Raw genomic sequence first — 19307 nt, 5'->3', positions numbered from 1 at the left:
TCTCCTGCCTCTGGCTTCATGATTTGGAGTGGGTTTGTTGAGATTGAGGACCTCTTGGGGTTGGGATTGGATTGTTTGTTTTCCTATCCTCACTTGAGTACACACCTATTGGCATTATGGAAAGATGCCCATGTGCACCTGCAGACCATCCTGGGATTGGAGGTGTTTGGGATATCTGGGATTGGGTCCTCTGTGCTGTTCACCCTTTACTGGCTCTCTGCGATGGTACTATTTTACAGACAGTCCAGCCATTTTTCTGGTAGGCTCGAGGAACTAGGATCAGTTGTGCCTGCTAGCTAGCCCTGTTCGGGCCTCTTGGTGCTCCATGTTCTTCTAAGCATGATTGGCAGTCTGGTTTCTGGATCTCCCGCATAGGTCTTTTGGGGGCAGATGCCGGAGAACTTAGTCTGAAGATCCTGTCCCACAACAGGTGCCTTGAAGCTACAGTGTACTTGCTGGATTTTTGCTGTGTGCAGTAGATCTCATGCAGGAAAAGTGGTCTCTGGCTTATGCTGCCCAAGACCTCAGCATAGTGGCCCCAGTGTGTGCCTTCTTTGTGTTCAGCTCTGTGTTACTCTAGTGAGGGTGTCATTTTGGTTGCTCAGGAAGCAGGACTACAGCTCTTGATAAAGCTTCTCCTGGGACTTTAGACTTTACCTGATACTGAACATCCTGTTGAGAAACTTTCTTCCTCAGGCATTGTTCACCATGGAGGTGTATGTTTGGCACTTTGCTGCCGCAGAGCTCCAAGTGAATGTAAGCTGGGGTGCTCCTCCTACAGTTGTGCTGAGTGGACAGAATTCATGATATCTTCCTGTATTTTATCATTGGTCCCTCTGTTTGGAGATTTGTGAGAAAGCCCCCATGGTGTAAGTCAGTGGTCAGTGCACAAGTAATAAGCGATGGTTTAAACCAAGTTTTGATGACTGTCTTTATCATTTTGAGAGGGGAAAATTGTCAGAGACCATCATTAAGAAGTGTTTTCCTTGGCATCAGTTGGCCTTTGATGTGTCTGTGTGAAGGTCAGCACTGGAAATGAGGGCCAACCTATAGAGAAGACAAGGAACTTCCTGTGTCTTTGTGGAATTTTTCTTTTGCAAACACATTGTCTCTGTTTTCTTCTAATGTTTGCGTATTCTGAAATACAAACTGATTGAGTTACTGTCTTTTACGCTTTGTGTTTTCTTTGATATACTGCATGTGAGTCTTAGCATAAGACTTGTGAAATTAGTAGTGATGCAGCCACTTCTAACCCCACCTTTTGGGGGGCGTTATTTGATATTTCATCAGTATTCATGTTGATAATAAAAATCATATTTTTCTTTTCCTCAAAGGGTATATTTCCTGCTTCATACATTCATCTTAAAGAAGCAATAGTCGAAGGAAAAGGGTGAGTCTGCTTTTCATGTTTAAAGAATTGCAGTAATATACTTGGTGTGGCTGATAAATATATGGTGGAATAATATCCAGAGGTTAAGATAAGAGCTGTGATTGACTTCGATGGTTCAGGAGATTTGGGATGGGAGGGGGAATTGTGATGAAAGCTGTGGTATGATAGGTGTGTATGAGAGCTGTGTATGATATTGCTTTGGCCCTTGAAAGAATCTGAGGCCAGACCACATAGCTGCAGTTGTTCTCCTTGAACCTGAGGTTGATTTTGGAAAGTGCTGGCCTGGGTGCTCTGCTTTCTCTCTCAGCTACTCCATTTGGCAGAGACTCCATAGCCCCCAGCTCTGAGTCCATTTTTCTAGAAGACTCAGCATGCTGTGATACAAATGGAGTTTAGAGGGGAAGCAACAGTTGTTAAATTGAGACGCGTATGAATTTACATTTCATCTAATTGTGATGTATGTTTCCTAGAGGTCATCAAACTGATATATATGATCATTAAAAGGACATTTGCAGAACAGGAGCCCATTAGGCAGAAATGGCAAATGAATAGCCAGGTGTGAACTTGGAAGAAGGAATAGTATAATGTTTTCTTTTTTGGTCTCTGCTACATCTTCACACTCAGTTAAATATGTAAATTATAAAATTACTAATCATATGATTACTGCATAATGACATCTCTTTGGCTGATTACAAAATTGCCTTTCTAAGCACTGTACTTTTAACATACGAAAAGGACTTCTTAGGCTCTATAGTCCCATGATGCATAATTAAAATGAGGAAAATAATTTAGAGGTATGAACGGTGGTGGCCTGCAAATGGTGCTTTTTTTGGAAGCCAAGTAAAATGTTTTGTATGCAAAGTTTTAAGGGGAAGAAAAAAAAAAGGAAAGTTTTAAAACTTTTACCTGCTAATAGAAATAATGGAATAAAGTGTGATTTAATGTTTGTTTTTACTAACTTTCCTCATTGCAGGGTCAAATACCTGATACCCATAACTTAAAGGAGGAGAGATTTATTTTGGTTTTAGTTAAGAGTTTTCAGTCCATGGTTGACAAGATCAAACACAAACAGCGTAGTGGAAGGGCCAGCAGTGGAAGGGCCAGCAGTGGAAGGAAGCTGCTCATGTCATGGTAGCTAGGAAGCAGAGAGGGAGGAGAGGAGCTGGGGAGGGAGACATACCCTCCAGGGTATGTCATGCCTCCCTTAACCCACTTCTGACCAGGCCCTGTCTCCTAACAGCTCACTCGGCTACTAAACTCCCAGTGGATGAATCCACTGATGTGTATAGCATCCCACGGGCCAGTCACTTTGTCAAAGACCTGCCTGTGAGCGCAGGAGGATTTGGGGACACACTCTAGATCTAAAGCAGAACAATGTTCTTCATATCTGTTTCAAAATCCTTCTACAGGTCAGGTTATTTAGCACTAATACGTTTTGAAAAGCATTTTGATCTTTATAAAATAATATGTGTAAAAATGTAATAATGAAACATAATTGTAAAGTGAACAAGCAGTTACTTCAGTTCTCAAGTAGTAGAGCCACATGTACCCAGACAGACAGGCAGACAGGGACACTTTTGATTCCTGTTCCTGGGTCTTCTGGTCTGCAGTGTCCCAGTGTGGGCAGTTAGACAGAGCCATGGTGAGACAGGGGAGAAATGTTGCCTTGCCCATGCTTCAGGTTTCTTGGCATTACTTCTCACTCTAGATCCCTGGCAGTGATGGCCGCTCCCCCCTCAACCTGCTTCTGTGTTCTCCAAGTTCATTATTCCATGCCTCTCGCAGGATGTCTCTCTCACATGATCTCTTCATGTGCTCTCTTTCTTACATGATCCCTCTCCTCTGTTCTGTCTCTTACATGGTCTCTCTCTTACCTGAGTCTTTGTCTCTCAGTAATTGGCCCTCTTTCACTTTCATACATCCTAAATGATGGCTATGTTTCTGTTGTCCCTGAGTCTATCCCTTTTTTTCCCTAAAAAAACACTTCTTATATTGTGCCCTCATTTCTAGGCTTTAAATTTCACGTCAAGCCCCTTCTTAACATTGATGCTCTCATATCCCCTTTCTGTCGTTATCTTGATCCGCTGCTCAGGCACTTTGCCCTCTTCCTCCTGTGATCCTCTGTTTTTAGGTGCTAGGCGTGGCTTTCTCTCATTTCTCTGTTACCCCACCCTGGTGCCATAGGCTCTGTGGTTCTCTGTGTTTCATGAGCTGGAGCTGGTCAGGGAAATGCTTGGGTTGGGACCTGCAGCCCTGCCCTGTCTTTCGATATCTCCTTCAGTTGTTTAGGAACAACCAGTAAGAATCACCACCATTGGCTGAGCATCTGCTCTGTCCCATTCATTCTTTTCTTGCTTTTAAATTTTAATTTTTTACACTGCCAAAAGTTGTACAGTATTGGTTAATAAGCAGAAGTATTCTGCAACATTTTGCTTTCATTCGCAAACTCTGTTATCAGGTGGCAAACATGACTGTGGCCATCTTCCCCCACAAACACAAACACAGCCATCTTCCCCAAAATTGTAAAACAAATTAAGTTTGTAAACCCTGGTAGCACTCTATATATTTATGGTGTATGATGTGATGTTTTGAAACACATATACATTGTGGAATGGCTAAGTCAAACTAATTAACATATGGACTACTTCACATTCTTAGTCATTTGTGGTGAGAACACTTAAAATCTAATCTTTTAGCCATTTCCTAGTATATAGTACAGTGTTATTAACTGTAGTCACCACGTTGTACAGTAGAACTTTGGCATTCACTCCTGCTAACAGAAATTTTGTATCTTTGCAACCACATCCCCCCACTTGCCCTCCCATTATCCCATTCTTTGTCATGACGCGATTTCTCTGTCTAATCCACCATCCTTCGAGGCAGGCGTCATAGGGGTTGTGTATTCCTGATCCCTGGCAGGTGAACAGATCAAATACATCAGGGGTATGTCAGTCTGAGATCAGGCCTACAGAGAGTGAGGAAGGTGAGCAGGAACCAGACCTGAAACCAGGATGTGGTACAGGTGTTGAGGCCCCACCTACTGGGCAAAGTCAGGACAGTTGAGCTCCATGGTTCTTGCTGTTCACACTGGCCCTGGACTCAGCATGACACTTGGGATCTGTCAGGTACAAACAGCCCAGTTTCGGATGAGTGTTCCCACACCGCGATTAGAGAGCTGCTTCTCCCTGCAGGCTTTGTAAAGATGGCATGTAGACTTTGATGAGGCACATTTATATCAATACCCTTACTGGGAAAACATGGTGACAGGCTTAGCTGGGGTGTTTAACAGTCACATCTCTCAGTAGATCCTGGTATTGTGCCACCAGAGGGAAGTCTTTAGCAGCAGTGCAGTGTATATTTGGGAGTGGTCTTTGATACAGCTGTCCCTCAGACATTGGTGTAGACTTCTCCACTGAGAGTATTGCTCCTGGGGGGCTCCCCCATCTTCAGTATCTGAACCCCAGTTGTGAGCCAGAGTCAGGGTTCTTCCCACAGGTCTGGAGCCCAAGTGATCAAATCTATACGTGTCAGCCTTCCATGTTGGCTGGCTTCTGCTTTCTTCATGATACACAGAGGAACTCTGGGGTCAGGAAGCCAAGTTACAGCAAGCCACGGATTTAGTCTCTCAGCCTGTCCCAAACTGTCCCCGTCTGATTAGCATAGGGTAATCAGACCACTGCCTAGAAAACAGTGATTGATTTGATAAAAACCGGTACATAGGTACATAGTTAAAGAGAAGTCAAGGGTTAAGTCTTTGGGGTGGAGAGAAAGGGTAAAAAGGTAGTCAGAGTTGGGACTGTATAGAATACCCACGGACACTTGAAAGCTGTAACCTCTTTCACATTTTGCCAAGGATAACTGCTTCCTGCATTATCATATAATGAGTTTTATGCATGATGGAAATGCAAAAATAGTCTTAACCCAAGCCTGCATTTTAATACCACACATACTGGTTGTAATTTATGGCATCTAAGATAGATGGTTTACATATTATTAATATACTTTACACTTTTTAGACCTTGATGTTCTGAGGACTTTTAATGGGTATTATTCTCCTCCTTCATCTTACCTTGACATAGGAGGTAGATGACTTTCATGTGGGATAATGTGTGAAAATTCTCAAGCTCCGAACAAATAATACTTGGTCTTCTTAAGGCATGAGCATTTGTATGTCTGAACACAGTCTTATTTGTATATTTTCTTTTCATTTGCTTAACTACTGAACTCTGTGGCCTAGATTGGGAATGTGTGTTAGCTGAGGCTCACAGTAGTTAACGAAGCCATGGACTCAGGTGCTACTTCCTTCTCCCTTCTTTCATCCCAGGCAACATGAAACAGTCATCCCGAGTGATCTCCCGCTCATACAGGAAGTCACCACCACCCTCCGTGAGTGGTCCAGCATTTGGAGGCAGCTCTATGTGGTGAGAAAATGGGATGCTCAATCAAGCTTCAAAGTGGTGTTTTTGGAGCTGACTGTATCAGTGAGATGTTTGTCCTTTCCTAGGGAAGCTTAAGAGAACTTCTGGGACAATCTTACCTACAAAGGGCAGAGAAAGCAGTATGTCCATTAGTCTAGCACTGTTGGGGTCTGTGTGCCCTTTGGACCTGCATTGTATTAGGTTACCCCTTACTGTGATGAATGGGATATAGTAAAGGAAGGGATTTTTGATTTGCTTTGAGGTAGAAAGGGAAATGTGGTTATTTATTTTTAGAGCTTATATTTTGATCATGAAATTAAAATCTACACAGAAATGGGTGCCTGTGTATGGATCTAGTAGAGGATTATTAAGTTTTTTTTTCTTTTTGCCATTGGCTAACTGTAGATAATACCTTTAATGGTTTAAGAAAAGCTACATAGTCTTCTGGGTTTAGCTGTGTTTGTGGAGAAGTAGGGAAATATCTCAAATTCTAGCTTTGTGTGCAGTTGTCCAGTTCTCCTGATGGTGGAAGAAGTCTTATTAATGCAGAGAGGTTGGAGCTCTGACATCTTTCATTTCATATTCCCTCAGGGCATTTCTTTGCACATAAATTCGTATTTGAAGAAGATTACCTTTTGTTAAGCCTGTATTTCTATTCAGAGAGTTGATTTCTCATATGCTAATGTTATTATCACCAAGCAAGGGCTCTGGAAGGAAGTCAGTACGTTAATTTCTTGGGAACATAGAAAACTTCCTGAAGTCCCACAGCTGTTCATTGGGCAGGCTTGTTGTTTTTGATTATACAGTGGTTTCCTATAAATGCACAGTAATAAGCAGTTCCAGTAATTGTTCATCAAACGCACTCAAAAACCTAAAAGCGTAAAGTTAGCCATGAATGTTTTGGGTAAATCTGAGCAATTTCATAGTCGGTGTTTCATGTTCAACTTAGCAATTTTTAAACAAAAATACAGCAACAAAACAAACAAGAGTTGATGTTGACTAACATGTGAGTGGACACAGCTTTAGCCATACTATCCTGGAGTAGGCATGCTTAATGATCACCTGGGTTTCCATTTACAGATTTTACATTTGGATTTGTATAAAGCCAAGCCAGAGAGGTTTATAATTTTTTATATACATTTTTTGCTCTGCTCTGTGGTTTTATCAAGGCAGCAAGATATTAAAGATTTTAGATGTTTGCTATGGCTTTAGGGAAATGGACAAGGGTAATTAGAAAGAGGAAAAGGAACATAATGGAAGAAAAGGAACATTATTTTGCAATAAATCATTAATTTGTATTATTTAATATTCACTTAAGTTAAAATTAGGGCTGAGAGTATAGCTCAGTGGTAGAGCACATGCCTAGTATGCATGAGACTCCAGGTTTAATTCCCAGGATCCCCGTCTCATCAGAGCAAAATTAGGATAATATTACAAAGACTTGCTCATGAGATATAAAATAGCTTGTTAGGATGCTGAATGATGGGTGAGTGATAGGGATCTTAAACCTAGAAAGAACGTCAAATATTAGGGTAGTGGTTCAAATATATGGACGGGTGGGAGTCATTTTAAAAAACAGAAATGTCCATGTTTTACTTTTTAAAAGGGACCATGATGATAAATATATTATTAAATTAGGTTCCACCTAGATTTCTTTTCATGGAAAGAACAGCTGGTTCATTTTTCCTATAGGCAATCCCCAATCCTGATGAATTGTATTACTGCAAATGCAAAACTGTTGTTTTTCTTTGTACCATTGATCCTATCAAATACATAAAAGATGATAAGAAGTATGACTTTTGTATCTTACTTGAATTTTCCTTTTGGCAAAATGTGCTGAGAGCTTGTAGATTGAGATTTGTTATCTTGCGTAAGGATCTCTGTGTGTACTCTTTGGGCCACAGTGCCCCAGGGGAGCGAAACCTGTACGGGACAGTCGGTGTTGCTCATCTGACATCTAGGCCTCAGGGTCCAGTTTCTTAGGGTGCCAAGAAGAGCCGACAGTATCCTGAGGATTGTCTTCAGGTTAGCAGGGAGGCAGAGCTTTAGGCTAGGACTAATTCAGAGGGAGCTCTTAAGCATTGCCCTTGCAGCCCAAGGTCAGGCCTTGAAACTCAAAGCCCATCTATTACTGCACTCAACTTCCTGATTCAGTGGTATATATGTACTTGAGAATGTTGGATGGAGTCTTGATGGTTGTGAAGTCTTATTCTTTTAATCTTTTAGTGTCCAGAACCAAATTCTATATAATATGTTCCATTTTATGCTAAAACACCTTTTAATTTGACGTTAACTAAAATCCTATGATACAGTGCATATATTACAGGTATATTTGAAGCAGTGTCTATTCAGCATGATTTTCTTCTACAGTGTTTTATACCCCAAACTCCACACTTGCCTTACTGTTTTTCCTGTACAGCAAGATAACAGGGAGATGTTTCGAAGTGTGCGGCACATGATCTATGACCTTATTGAATGGCGATCACAGATTCTTTCTGGAACTCTGCCCCAGGATGAGCTCAAAGAACTGAAGAAGAAGGTTACAGCCAAAATTGATTATGGAAACAGGTTTGTTTATTTGAAAGATGATTTTATGCTTAAATTACCTTGTTTAATAACATAAACCTCCAGGATACAAAAATTATGTCATAATTTAACCACAAAACAAAATTTCTAACAGCAAAATCATGGCATAGTTTTCATTTTGAAAAGGATGAAGTGTTCTCTCTTGTATTTTGAAAACCATGAGTTTACTGAGTCATCCTTGAAATTTGTTCTTTTTGTTCTCCAAATGGCCGGGCTCTGAGTGGCTTGTCATTTTCACTGTTTCAGAGGGGCCTCTACAGTGATTTCCCTCAGCAAGGAAGGAACTCTTACTTTCTGCTCACTGTATTTTACTTTGAGTCCAGAAGTGGGGCTATCTTGTACAGTAATGGGCAGCAGGTTTCCTTCTGTGGACTGCCTCAATTCTGACAGGTGGAATAGACATTAGAAGTGACTGTGAGATTGTCCCCAGGGTAGACATGCCAGATTTCACAAATAGAAATATAGCCTGGGTACATTTGAATTTAGCTGAACAACAAATGCTTGTTTTATTTAAGTATGTCCCTTGCAACAGTTTCCATCTACAACAGGCATCTACTTAGGTCTGTTAGAATGCTTTCAGTGGTAGTATGCTCAGTACCCCATATAGTATGTTCCAGTGTTAGCAAGCATCTTCTGATGCTATCAGGAAGAGAGCTGCTCTGATCCTAATTATGTGTATTCTATAACCAGAATGAAGTCATGTCCTTTCTCACCTGTAGGGGGAGGGGTCTGTAGGCAGGGAAAGAATAGAATAGGAGGCCACATTAAATTTTCTGGCTAATCCTGTCTAGAAGGAGTTAAAACTGTACTAGAAAAATTTCCTTGGGAACAATTTGAAGGAGAAGGTGGGGGGGAGAGAAACCAGATATGAAAAGGCAGAAGATAGCACAAATGGCATTAGGACTTACACCAAAGGACCAGAGGGAAAGCTGATAGGCAGAACAGAGAGAGCCAAATGCACAAAGCCAAAAAGCCAAGATAGCTGTCCTTCCCCACCTACGATAGAATACAAGGGAGATGGGAAGACAGGCTGCCTAACTGGGGAAGTATCTTATTTGGTGTTTACAAATATATACTCATATCTGCGCGCACACACACACACACACACACACACACACGCACTCTAATACCTCAGTTCACAAGTGCTTCTGTTTGCAGGCAGTTTGGTTTGCAAACAAGTGTTCAGCAAACTTTTGGTTTCACATCAAGTGACAAACACTACCATGTCCATCTTCCCCACACAAATAAAAACACAAACACAAACGTAGTCATCTTCCCCCAAATCGTATAACGAATTAAGTTTGTAAACCAAGGTACTACTGTGTATATATATTTCCTCTAGGGTCACTTTACTAACCCTAAGCTACCCATGCATGGATAAGCCTCTTTCTAACTGACTAGCTGCTCATCTGGGAGAAAAGGCCATGTCAAGGACAAGTAAGCAGATGGGTAGAAAGAAGTTCACAAAGCCTACTACAAGAAATGTACATATTGGCAAGGAGGCCTGGTTTAATTCCAGGGCAACCCAGAGAGCCAATCAGGTTGTGACAAGTCCCCTGCACCCAATAAAAGAGGCTGAAGGCAAAGGCCCTCGGGTCCTCCATCTTTCTGGAGCCCCCTTCAGGGCGACTTTCTATCCTCTGCTTTTTCCTCCTTACAAATAAAATATTTTCCTTCTTTAAACTCTGTTCCTTTTAATTCATTACTGGTGCTGAGTTTCAGATCCCAGTTAGCTGCTCATCCCAGTGGTGCAGTGGTGCTCACACCTGGACATGAGACTCACCTGATGTCTGCTCAGTTCCTGTAAATCAGAGCTGCAAGAAGCCTTAAAAAAATGATCTCTTCACATGGTTCCCAGAAAAGTTCTATATCAAAATCACTTGGAGAGTTTAAAATACAGAATCCTGGGACCTGTTCCTTAGTGTTATGATGTTTGATGTCTGTAATACTGGCTGGAGATCTGTTGTTAAAAAGAGTTGCAGCATGCTGGATGGCAGATTGGAAAACTTCTGGTTTAGTCCACCCCCTCCCCATTAATACATTTGAGATATGGAGGTCAGAGTAAGGAAGGGCTTTGTCTCCAACTAGTCACCTGAAAGGAGCCCTGTTTAGACTGAAGTGTCTTTGTGTAAAATCAGAGCCAGCAAATGGTTTTGTTTTCTGAAAATTCCTGCTTTCAGTTGTGAAAAGTTTTTTTTATTAAAAGCCATATTATGAGCAATAGGAAAGATTTGGAGTAGACATGTTATAGGAGAAAGTTTTGGTGTTTGTTGTGTATTGTTCCTTCCCAGAAGGTCATATACTGCTGGCTGTATGATATTAGATGCTGCAGTGAGACCCATTACAAGAACACCTGCTTAAAAAACAAACTTTTGGATCTTTGATTTTATTTTCTATTGAAAAATTATATTTTTAAACATCTGTTCCAAGACCACCTGCTTGTTTTGGTTGCAGGAAACTACCTAAGTACGTTATGGCATGGAACAATCTAGTTAAGAAAGATTTTCCAAATGTAGTTTACTACTTTGATAGGAAATATAATCCTTACTAAGTTATTTTGTCCAAGGACCTCTAGTGTGCTCTATAATTTCTCTAAGGCCCAATGCTCTGTGTATATCTTCTTATCCCTGCTTCAAAAAACAAACTAAGGCAAAGTAAAATCATAATGTTGAATGTTTGATCTGAAGATGGACAGATTTATTAAGGACTGGGTGTTCTGTGTCTTTCATTCCTTGCTTACTTGTTCTTACCTTTTTTTTTCACTTGGCAGAGAGGGGTTTTGGGAGTGATCACCTTTGAGAATATGATGAAAGTCATAGATTATCTCTCTAGAAAGATGAACATAATACACCCATTACTCACATACATGCACCCAAAGCCACAGACACACTCAAAGTCATACATATGCACACACATATGCACAGATATACCAAGCCACACACAGAGCTACAGACACATAGATGCATACACATACTGGTTTGCAAATAATTTCTAAAAGGGTTCCACTCTCTCTCATACACCATTTAAGCTTTCATGAACACAGTTTCTATCATCATTAGTTCATCTTGCTGTGGTGAGACACACTTTCATAACAAAAACTCACTGTGTATTCAGAGCCAGCTTCATGCTGCTTGTTGAGAAGAGGTTGGAAGATGTTACATGATGCCTTTTGGGAGGCTGTCTGATAAGAACAGGGGCTCTGCCTTGAGGGGGCTTTCAGGTTTTGGACAAGATAAATAATTCTGTGAAGCTTAGGTTTTCTCTTTTGTGCCGTGGGTTTGATTAGGTCTCCTGGCAGAATTGAGGTGAGGGTTACATGGTCAGATACATACAGCATGGTAGCACAGGGCCTGGGCCTCATAATTGTCTTTTAGGGGTTCTTTCTGGCCCGCAGGACCTTGTGACTGGCTCTCCAAAGCCAGGTGCTGTGTAGCTGCACACACCAGCTCTGACTGCCCACACCTGTATTGACCCCTCCTGCCCCAGCCCTGACAGGCCCACAATATCATCCCACCCATACCAGCAGTGACTCTTATGGATAGGGGCACGGCTGGGAAGAGCCATGTTTTGGATGAGGAGTCTTTCACATTAGTGAAGCATGTTAACAGAGGCAACCAACGAGACCCTCCAATGTTTTTTTCTTTTTAAAATGTCTCTGTGTTCCTTGGAGCCACACTACAAGTATTGTAACTACTGAGGCTGATTTCATGGCTGTGCAACAAGCCTGTGATTATTTGTTTAAAAGCCTGTTTACCCTCGTGCTGCTGGCAGGGGAAGTTGGGTCTGTTTCATCTTCAGTAAAACTTGCTCACTAGATATGAAGAGGAAAAATGAATTGGCAGTTGTCTTCCAAACAGTGTAGTGGCCTTGCCTGTCAGGAAACTTACCTCTGGCTTTAAGGTGTGTGCCCTCAAGAGATGCCCAAGTCTAGCTTGGCTGCAGGCCTACCTTTCTAAACTTGTGACTTTTGAAGATGTTTTCTGACTGCAGTATCATTCTTTGACAAGACTGTTTCCTTAGTCATATAGTTAAAAAAAAAAAGAGCTTGCTCCTATAGACTTGTCAGAAGCAGGAATACTGTATAATGGCAGAGTGTGAGGCATCTATGGTTAATTACCTGCCCTGAGACTTGCATAGTTTTGCGAATAGAAATCTAGAACATACCACCATAACACAACTCTTGATTTCTTTCAGGATATATAATTGCCTTTGTTGATTTTTTAAAATAAAAACTTTGGCCAGGCCAGGTGTTGCATGCCTGTAATCCCAGCACATGGGAGGCTGAGGCCATCCTGGGCTATAAGTGAGTTCAAGGCAGGCCTGGAATACATAGTGAGAGCTTGTATTAAAAAAAGAAAGGAAGGAAGGAAGAAAAGAAGGAAGGAAGAAAAAGAAAGAGGAAGGAAGGAAGAAAGAGGAGTAAAAATCACTTGATAGTTTTATTGGATTTGGGAAATTAGAATTTTGCCAAAAAATGTTCCCAGCTACAGAATGGACTGATTAATTAGCCAGATGTTGCTTAGGTTTTAAGTTGGCTACTATATTTAGCCATCTGGCCAGGAAGTTGCTTAACATTACTGTAGATAACAGCCATATGCTCCATGTTCAAACACAATAGAACATCTTTATTGAAAAACTTCCTGTAGTTTAATGGAAGGATTAGAACTGACACTAGGCAGAAGGGAAGTTGTGTCAGGGACCCTCTTAGGGACAGTGCTGCATACACTGAGTAATGAATGAGTCTCTGCTTTAGTTTTGCTTTCTCTTCTCCCTCCCCAATCCAATGATGGTGTCACAGCTGGCAACTTAATGAGTTTGGAGACGTGGGTCTGCAAGTGAATGTACATGTATATGGGTATGTGTACACACATGTATGTGTATAAATAGTGTGCTTTAACTGTCATACTTTCCATAGTAATTAGTAGTGCACATTTCACTTGGGCTTTGTAGATCTGTAAGATTTCTTATTAGAAGACAAAGTCATTACTTCACTGAAAGTAAAAAATAAAGAATTTTTAAAATTTCTCCAAGGTGACTCATTTTCAGTAAAAGAAAAAGGGACCTCACAGAATTATGTTCCCTAATATTTGTGGGTGAACCTGACTTTCTATGTTTACATCTGCTCAGTGACTGGTGGTTGAAGTTTTGCTAGAAATTCAAATCCCTTGGTTTCTGCCCATGAAGTTCTGCATTCTTGTTGTAGAATTCTTGATTTGGACTTGGTGGTTAGAGATGAAGATGGGAACATTTTGGATCCAGAACTAACTAGCACAATTAGTCTCTTCCGAGCTCATGAAATAGCTTCTAAACAAGTGGAAGAAAGATTACAAGAAGAAAAAGTAAGTTCAACTCCCTAATATGCTGTTCAAATGTGGACCACATTGTCTCAGTCTGGTTTCAATATTAGTTAAATATCAAGAGAGCCCAGAATTTGCACTAAAAAAGAACTTGACAAGGAGCAATGGCACACTGTGTTTCAGACAGCAGTGCAGGGAATGGAGCCTGGTGCTGATGGCATGGGCAGATTTCATGCCCACATGAGATTTGTACGGACAGCACCGTTCTTCATCTTAGAAGACAGGTTCTGAATGACCTTGACTTTGTCCTCATTTGTCAAATGGGAGATGATGCTTGATTCTGAATTTTCTATCTAATAATGGTAGGGGATGATACATTCTAGACTTGATGAGGGCAAAAAACTCATGTTTGATTGATCTTTTCATCTTTATGTTCTGCAGTGTTATGTGTATAGATATTCAGAAATTAATGGTTTGATTGAACCATCTGTTAATCCAGCAAATATTCATTTGGCATCTATTATGCGTCAGGTACTGAGAATATAGCGATGAATAAGACACATGCCCTTGGAAGATTTATTCTAATGACAGAACTAAAAATTAAAACAAGCACCTACGCATATAATGTAATCATCCTTGGAATTAATGGGTTAGGCACCTGAAAGTTCTCTACTTCTGAAAAGACTGAGCACAAACTCATATGGGACTGTAACCACATGCAGAGTGCTGTTTTTCACTTAGATTTGTATGATTTGAGAATGGTGCCGTACAGAGAAAGGAGTGGCTACATGAATCATATTTCTAGTTAAACCCATGAATTGTGCACCTTTTTCAGTTCTATAGGGAATAAAAAAAAGCAAGGGTTATCCACGAATGTTGCTCATGTTGACTTTCTTTCCATCTACAGTCTCAAAAGCAGAACATGGATATTAACAGACAAGCTAAGTTTGCTGCCACTCCTTCTCTGGCCTTGTTTGTCAACCTCAAAAATGTGGTTTGTAAAATAGGAGAAGATGCCGAAGTCCTCATGTCTCTTTATGACCCTATGGAGTCCAAATTCATCAGGTAGGTGACTTGCATGGTTATAGCTTTGCTGTGTTTTTGGTTAGGGTTCAGAAAATGGCACCAGAACCTGCTTAAACTCCCTGCTCTGGCTGAGAGCCCTTGAGACAGAAGATTGGCTTTTGGATCCTCCCTAAGCAGCTCAAGGAGAGCAGGGCGATGGTAGCTAGTTTGGGCTCTGGGCTGGGATAGAGGCCTTCCTAAGTGAAAACTGCTCTTTGCATATGGAGTTATCCATGATCCCGGGAACACTCTTTAATATTTTAAGGACCTAGCTAAAGGTTGAAAGTAATACTGTTTCCTGTGTTGTCATCTTAGAACTTTATGATTCCAGATCCTGCACTCGTCACTTTTCTCTTTTTCAAGTTTTTGATCTCAAAATGTCAGTTCTGTGACTTTTGTCCTGTTGATATTTCTCTAAGAAGATGGACTGGAATACAGTACCTAGAGTGGTCTCTACTTCACAGGCTCACAGTTAATATCTGCTGAATGAAAACATTGTAAATCCATTGTTCTTGCATGGCCTTCAGTGTAATTTTCTCTTTGTCCAGATGGAAAAATTGTGCTTAAACTGTGTGTGAGATACATGTATGTGTGTGTCAAACCTTGAGTGTCTTCACTTGTGCTGTTCAAAATTAGTGTATGACTGAAACAGAACAAATGGGTGAATTTATTCTCACTTCTGATAAGCACTTTATTTCTTCTTGACATGAGATACAGTTTATGTTTTATAGCGTATTTAGTTTGTGGTAGATTCTGAAATAAATATACATTGTGATGAATTTTATACTGTTGTCATTCCCAATTCACAAATGGCATTTCAAAGGTTGTAACTTGAAAAGCCTATTTGTGAAGGGCTCCATTACAATTATAACCCAAGATGCTTGAAATTAAAACCTTCTGAGGTGTTTGTTCAGTCCTTGTTCACTGATGAGTTGCTCTGTTTTATATTGTTTTTTGTTCTGGGGATCGAACTCGGGTGCTTGTGGTTGTGAGGCAGGCAGTGGAACCTCTGAGCTAAATCCCCGGCCCTGTTTTATATTGTTGATATTTATAAGCTTATGATTGCCTGTGTAGTGAACCTCTGTGGTATTAATTATAAAGCAATGTGGATGTATATTTGCTGTCCTGTTACATTTGGAAAACTAATTTGCTCTTATTTCTTCTTCCTTCGAGTGAAAACTACCTGGTTCGCTGGTCAAGCTCGGGATTACCTAAAGATATAGACAGATTACATAATTTGCGAGCTGTCTTTACTGTAAGTGTACCCACAGATACTTAGTTGCCTTTCTTCCCATTCTAATGACTGTTTTTAGGGACTTCACCTCTGAGATTTATCTGCACTAACACATGGGTTCTGGGGATGCCTAGAATACAGATAAATCTAGGATAAATAATGCACCTTCTGGAAACCTTCTGCCTTTAGCTACCCTTAGAATCACTGTGGCAGATGGGCATGGTGGTGCCTGCCTGCAATTCCAGCTCTCTGGGAGGCTGAGGCAGCAGGATTGCACATTTAAGTCCAGGTTGAGCAAATTAGAGACTTACTGAGACCTTTCCTGGAAACAAACAAACAAACAAACAAACAAACAAACTGGAGATACAGCTTAATGTGAAGGCCCTGGGTTCAATCCCATGTATCCCCCCACCCCCTAAAAAAACAAAAGATTTAGTCGTTTACCGTGGAACATGTCTCTTCAATTTGTAGCTTAAGTTCACTTAACATTCCCTGCCTTTTGTTACTCAGTTCCTTTTTGTCATGTGAATACCATTAAAATGCTAAAATCTGATCTGAGGAAAGAATGTTTTTTACTGTCCTTTTCAGTTGGACTTGAATAATGCTTCTCCAAAGTAATTTATTGCAATTAATATTTCTAGGACCTTGGAAGCAAAGATCTGAAAAGGGAGAAAATCAGTTTTGTGTGTCAGATTGTTCGAGTGGGTCGTATGGAGCTGAGGGACAGTAACACAAGAAAACTGACCTCGGGGTTGCGGCGACCTTTTGGCGTGGCTGGTAATCCATTTCTCTCTTTCTCCTTGAGATTCTCAAATCCTCACCTTCACTTTGAATAAGCACTGCTATTGAATATTGGACAGTGAGTAGCTTTGATTTATAAGCTTTTCTAGTAGAGAGAAAAATAATCTCTTAGTTCTTTTCAATATGGCTTGAAGTCAGCCGGCTAAATGATGATTCAGTCCGCAGGTTTCATATGTAAATCTTATATTTGGTTTTAAAGCAGGCTACATCTTTCCCTGGGAGAGACCCTGACCCATTTCCCAGCCTGTGGGGAAACTAGTCATTGGAGGGTTTCAGGCTCTCTGGAGTTGGCTATTGATTTGGGGATAGACTGGGGAAGTGGTGAGGAGGCAGGAGGAGCGTGAAGAGGACACAATCAGCTGGACACAGGGCCTTTTTAACCTCCAGATTTCTGCTTCATTATTTTTTGTAACAGTGCAAGACAAGTGAGAGATTGTTTTTCTCTGTTGACAAAGCTAAATGTCTCTAGGAAGTTCTGTAGTTGACCTCTTCTAGTGTCACTCTCTTTTTCATAATTTTGGGAAGTGCTTTTCTCTGTTTTATGGTTGCTGTGGAATTTGGCAACCCAGCCATCTAATACTTATTCTTGTCCTTTCTCACGTATTTGGGGACCATACTATATAAATAAATATGTTGACAAGATTTTTGAATCTTGATATATCACAATTTCTTGTATGAATGACTAAGGAAAATGTGGTTTACCTTCCCTATCAGGAAACTCAGAGCTCAGTGTTTTCCCCCCTTTTTTAAAAAGACTTTAGTGATTTTGTTTTTAGAGAACTTTTGGGTTTGGGTAAAATTGGAAGCAAATACAGATAGTTCTCATATGACCTTGTCCTACCTCCCATCTCCATTGTCAGCATTTCCCACCAATTGGCGCATTATGGCAATCAGTGGATCTACAGTGACATGTCACCAGTCATCCAAGGTTCAAGCATAACATGAGTGTTCATTCGTGGTGTTTGTGTCCTGTGGTTTTGACAAGTAATGGTGTGTATCTACCATTAGAGGATCATATGGAATAGTTTCACTGCCTTAAAAGTCTTTTGTGTTCCTTTGAGTTGTTTTGGAAAGCTATATCAAGTCATTTAAATGAATGATTACTACTGCATAAAGAGTAAGTAAGAAAATGAGATAGGCATTGTGAGGAAGAAACACATTAAGTTGGCTTCCACTTAGTAGTAGGACTACCAGTAGGCTGTTCCAGGGGTTCTGTTATTTATGAGCGAAATCTTGAGGGTAAGTTGCCTTGTTGAGGTCCCCTAGGCTTTGTGCTGGGGAAATCAGTTGCATTTTCATCCCTTATTACTTGAATGCCTAGTTTAAATGTATTCCTCTATTTTTCAGATCCTGGAGAATCTTGCATGTTTATGGTTGAGATACGTAATAATTTTTCAGATATTTTCTTTTCTCTTTCCCATCTTTATAGTAGTTTTAAGAAAATATTTTATATCTGTTTTGGGTGTATTAGGCTCCCTTGAAGCCATCAGAGAAATCTTCGACAGCATATTTAAGTTGAGCCTCTTTCTAACACTGATGTTGTGGATTCTTTGGTTGTTAGATTACCAGGGAGATTATACTGATAAATTACTATGATTACTATCATTAGATTTGTTAAACATTGAGATGAAGTCTAGACAGGAGGCTGGCAGTTTTCTCCATCTTTTGATCAAAATAGGGATTTTCCAGCTTTCTTTGGTTCAATTTTTATGTTCCGAGAAGTCTTAGGGAGCAAACATGGGGCAGTTGGTTGTTAAAGTTCCTCAGGCTGCTGCTATGGCCTCTTGCTGTTTATGAAGCAAGAAGTGAAGTCAGGCATTAGGTTGGAGCTGCCTAGTTCTTGTACTTTTCCTGGCGCTGTGGAAGCCAGGCTGGCAACCCTGATAATACCTTGTTTCTGGAGGCCTTACATAGATGGAGACATCTGGCCCACTGTCCAATCCCCAGAGCTTGGATCTCTAGCTGTGAGGTCAGCACTGTTTTGTGCCCTGATTTCAGGTGATTATGTGGATGTTCCCTCTGGCCCCTAATTGCTTTTGTCTAGGTTGGTCTGTGGCTCCTCCTTCTGTCTTATATCCTTGTTAGCTACCAACCTTGGAGTTTCTGGAAACTGGGTCGTAGCTCTATCCCCATTGGCCCATTTTGGCCCCAATACTCTAGAACATGGCTTCTCCCTCTGCTCTGCTCTGACTGAAGCATGGGGTCTTGCCCTGCTGTGGGTTGAGAAGCCCCCAGGTGAAATGCAGCCTTTGCTTTCTGGTCTTTGAGTATTTCAGGCCTGGACCTGTTAGCGTTGTTTCCCAGGTCCCTGACCTTGGACCTCTGCTCCTTTCTAGTGTCAGAGCTGCCCAGCAATTGTTTGCTTACTTGGCTCCATGGGACTTCTGGAGGTGAGGTCCCATTCATCCCTGGGTTCCAAGACTAGCACTGTGTCTTCCGTGGTCTTCCTAGAGGGCTGCTTTTCTGAGATGTGCTTAGCTGATGTGTTTCTGTAAATTCTAAGTAAGGACTTGAGC

The 19307-nt window shown here is 40.9% G+C and overlaps 1 protein-coding gene across 2 annotated transcripts in view; it reads left to right on the top strand.

Annotated features, from left to right (window-relative positions):
• The window catches only part of Dock1 (dedicator of cytokinesis 1), a 530482-nt gene that overhangs the window by 61345 nt on the left and 449830 nt on the right, over nt 1-19307 (top strand). For both annotated transcript variants that reach the window (XM_004838739.4, XM_004838738.4), the window contains exons 4-10: nt 1335-1390; nt 5715-5811; nt 8228-8376; nt 13598-13733; nt 14599-14756; nt 15930-16011; nt 16632-16767. In XM_004838739.4, the coding sequence (XP_004838796.2) occupies nt 1335-1390; nt 5715-5811; nt 8228-8376; nt 13598-13733; nt 14599-14756; nt 15930-16011; nt 16632-16767 (814 nt within the window). The remainder of the gene's footprint in view (nt 1-1334; nt 1391-5714; nt 5812-8227; nt 8377-13597; nt 13734-14598; nt 14757-15929; nt 16012-16631; nt 16768-19307) is intronic.

The sequence above is a fragment of the Heterocephalus glaber genome, unplaced genomic scaffold, assembly GCF_053883595.1.
Source record: "Heterocephalus glaber isolate CG9 unplaced genomic scaffold, H.glaber_assembly_v1.0 deba00001497, whole genome shotgun sequence".
In the NCBI taxonomy this organism is placed as follows: Eukaryota; Metazoa; Chordata; class Mammalia; order Rodentia; family Bathyergidae; genus Heterocephalus; species Heterocephalus glaber.
The sequence above is the reverse complement of the archived record's forward strand: the minus strand, read 5'-3'. Positions and strand labels throughout refer to the sequence as shown.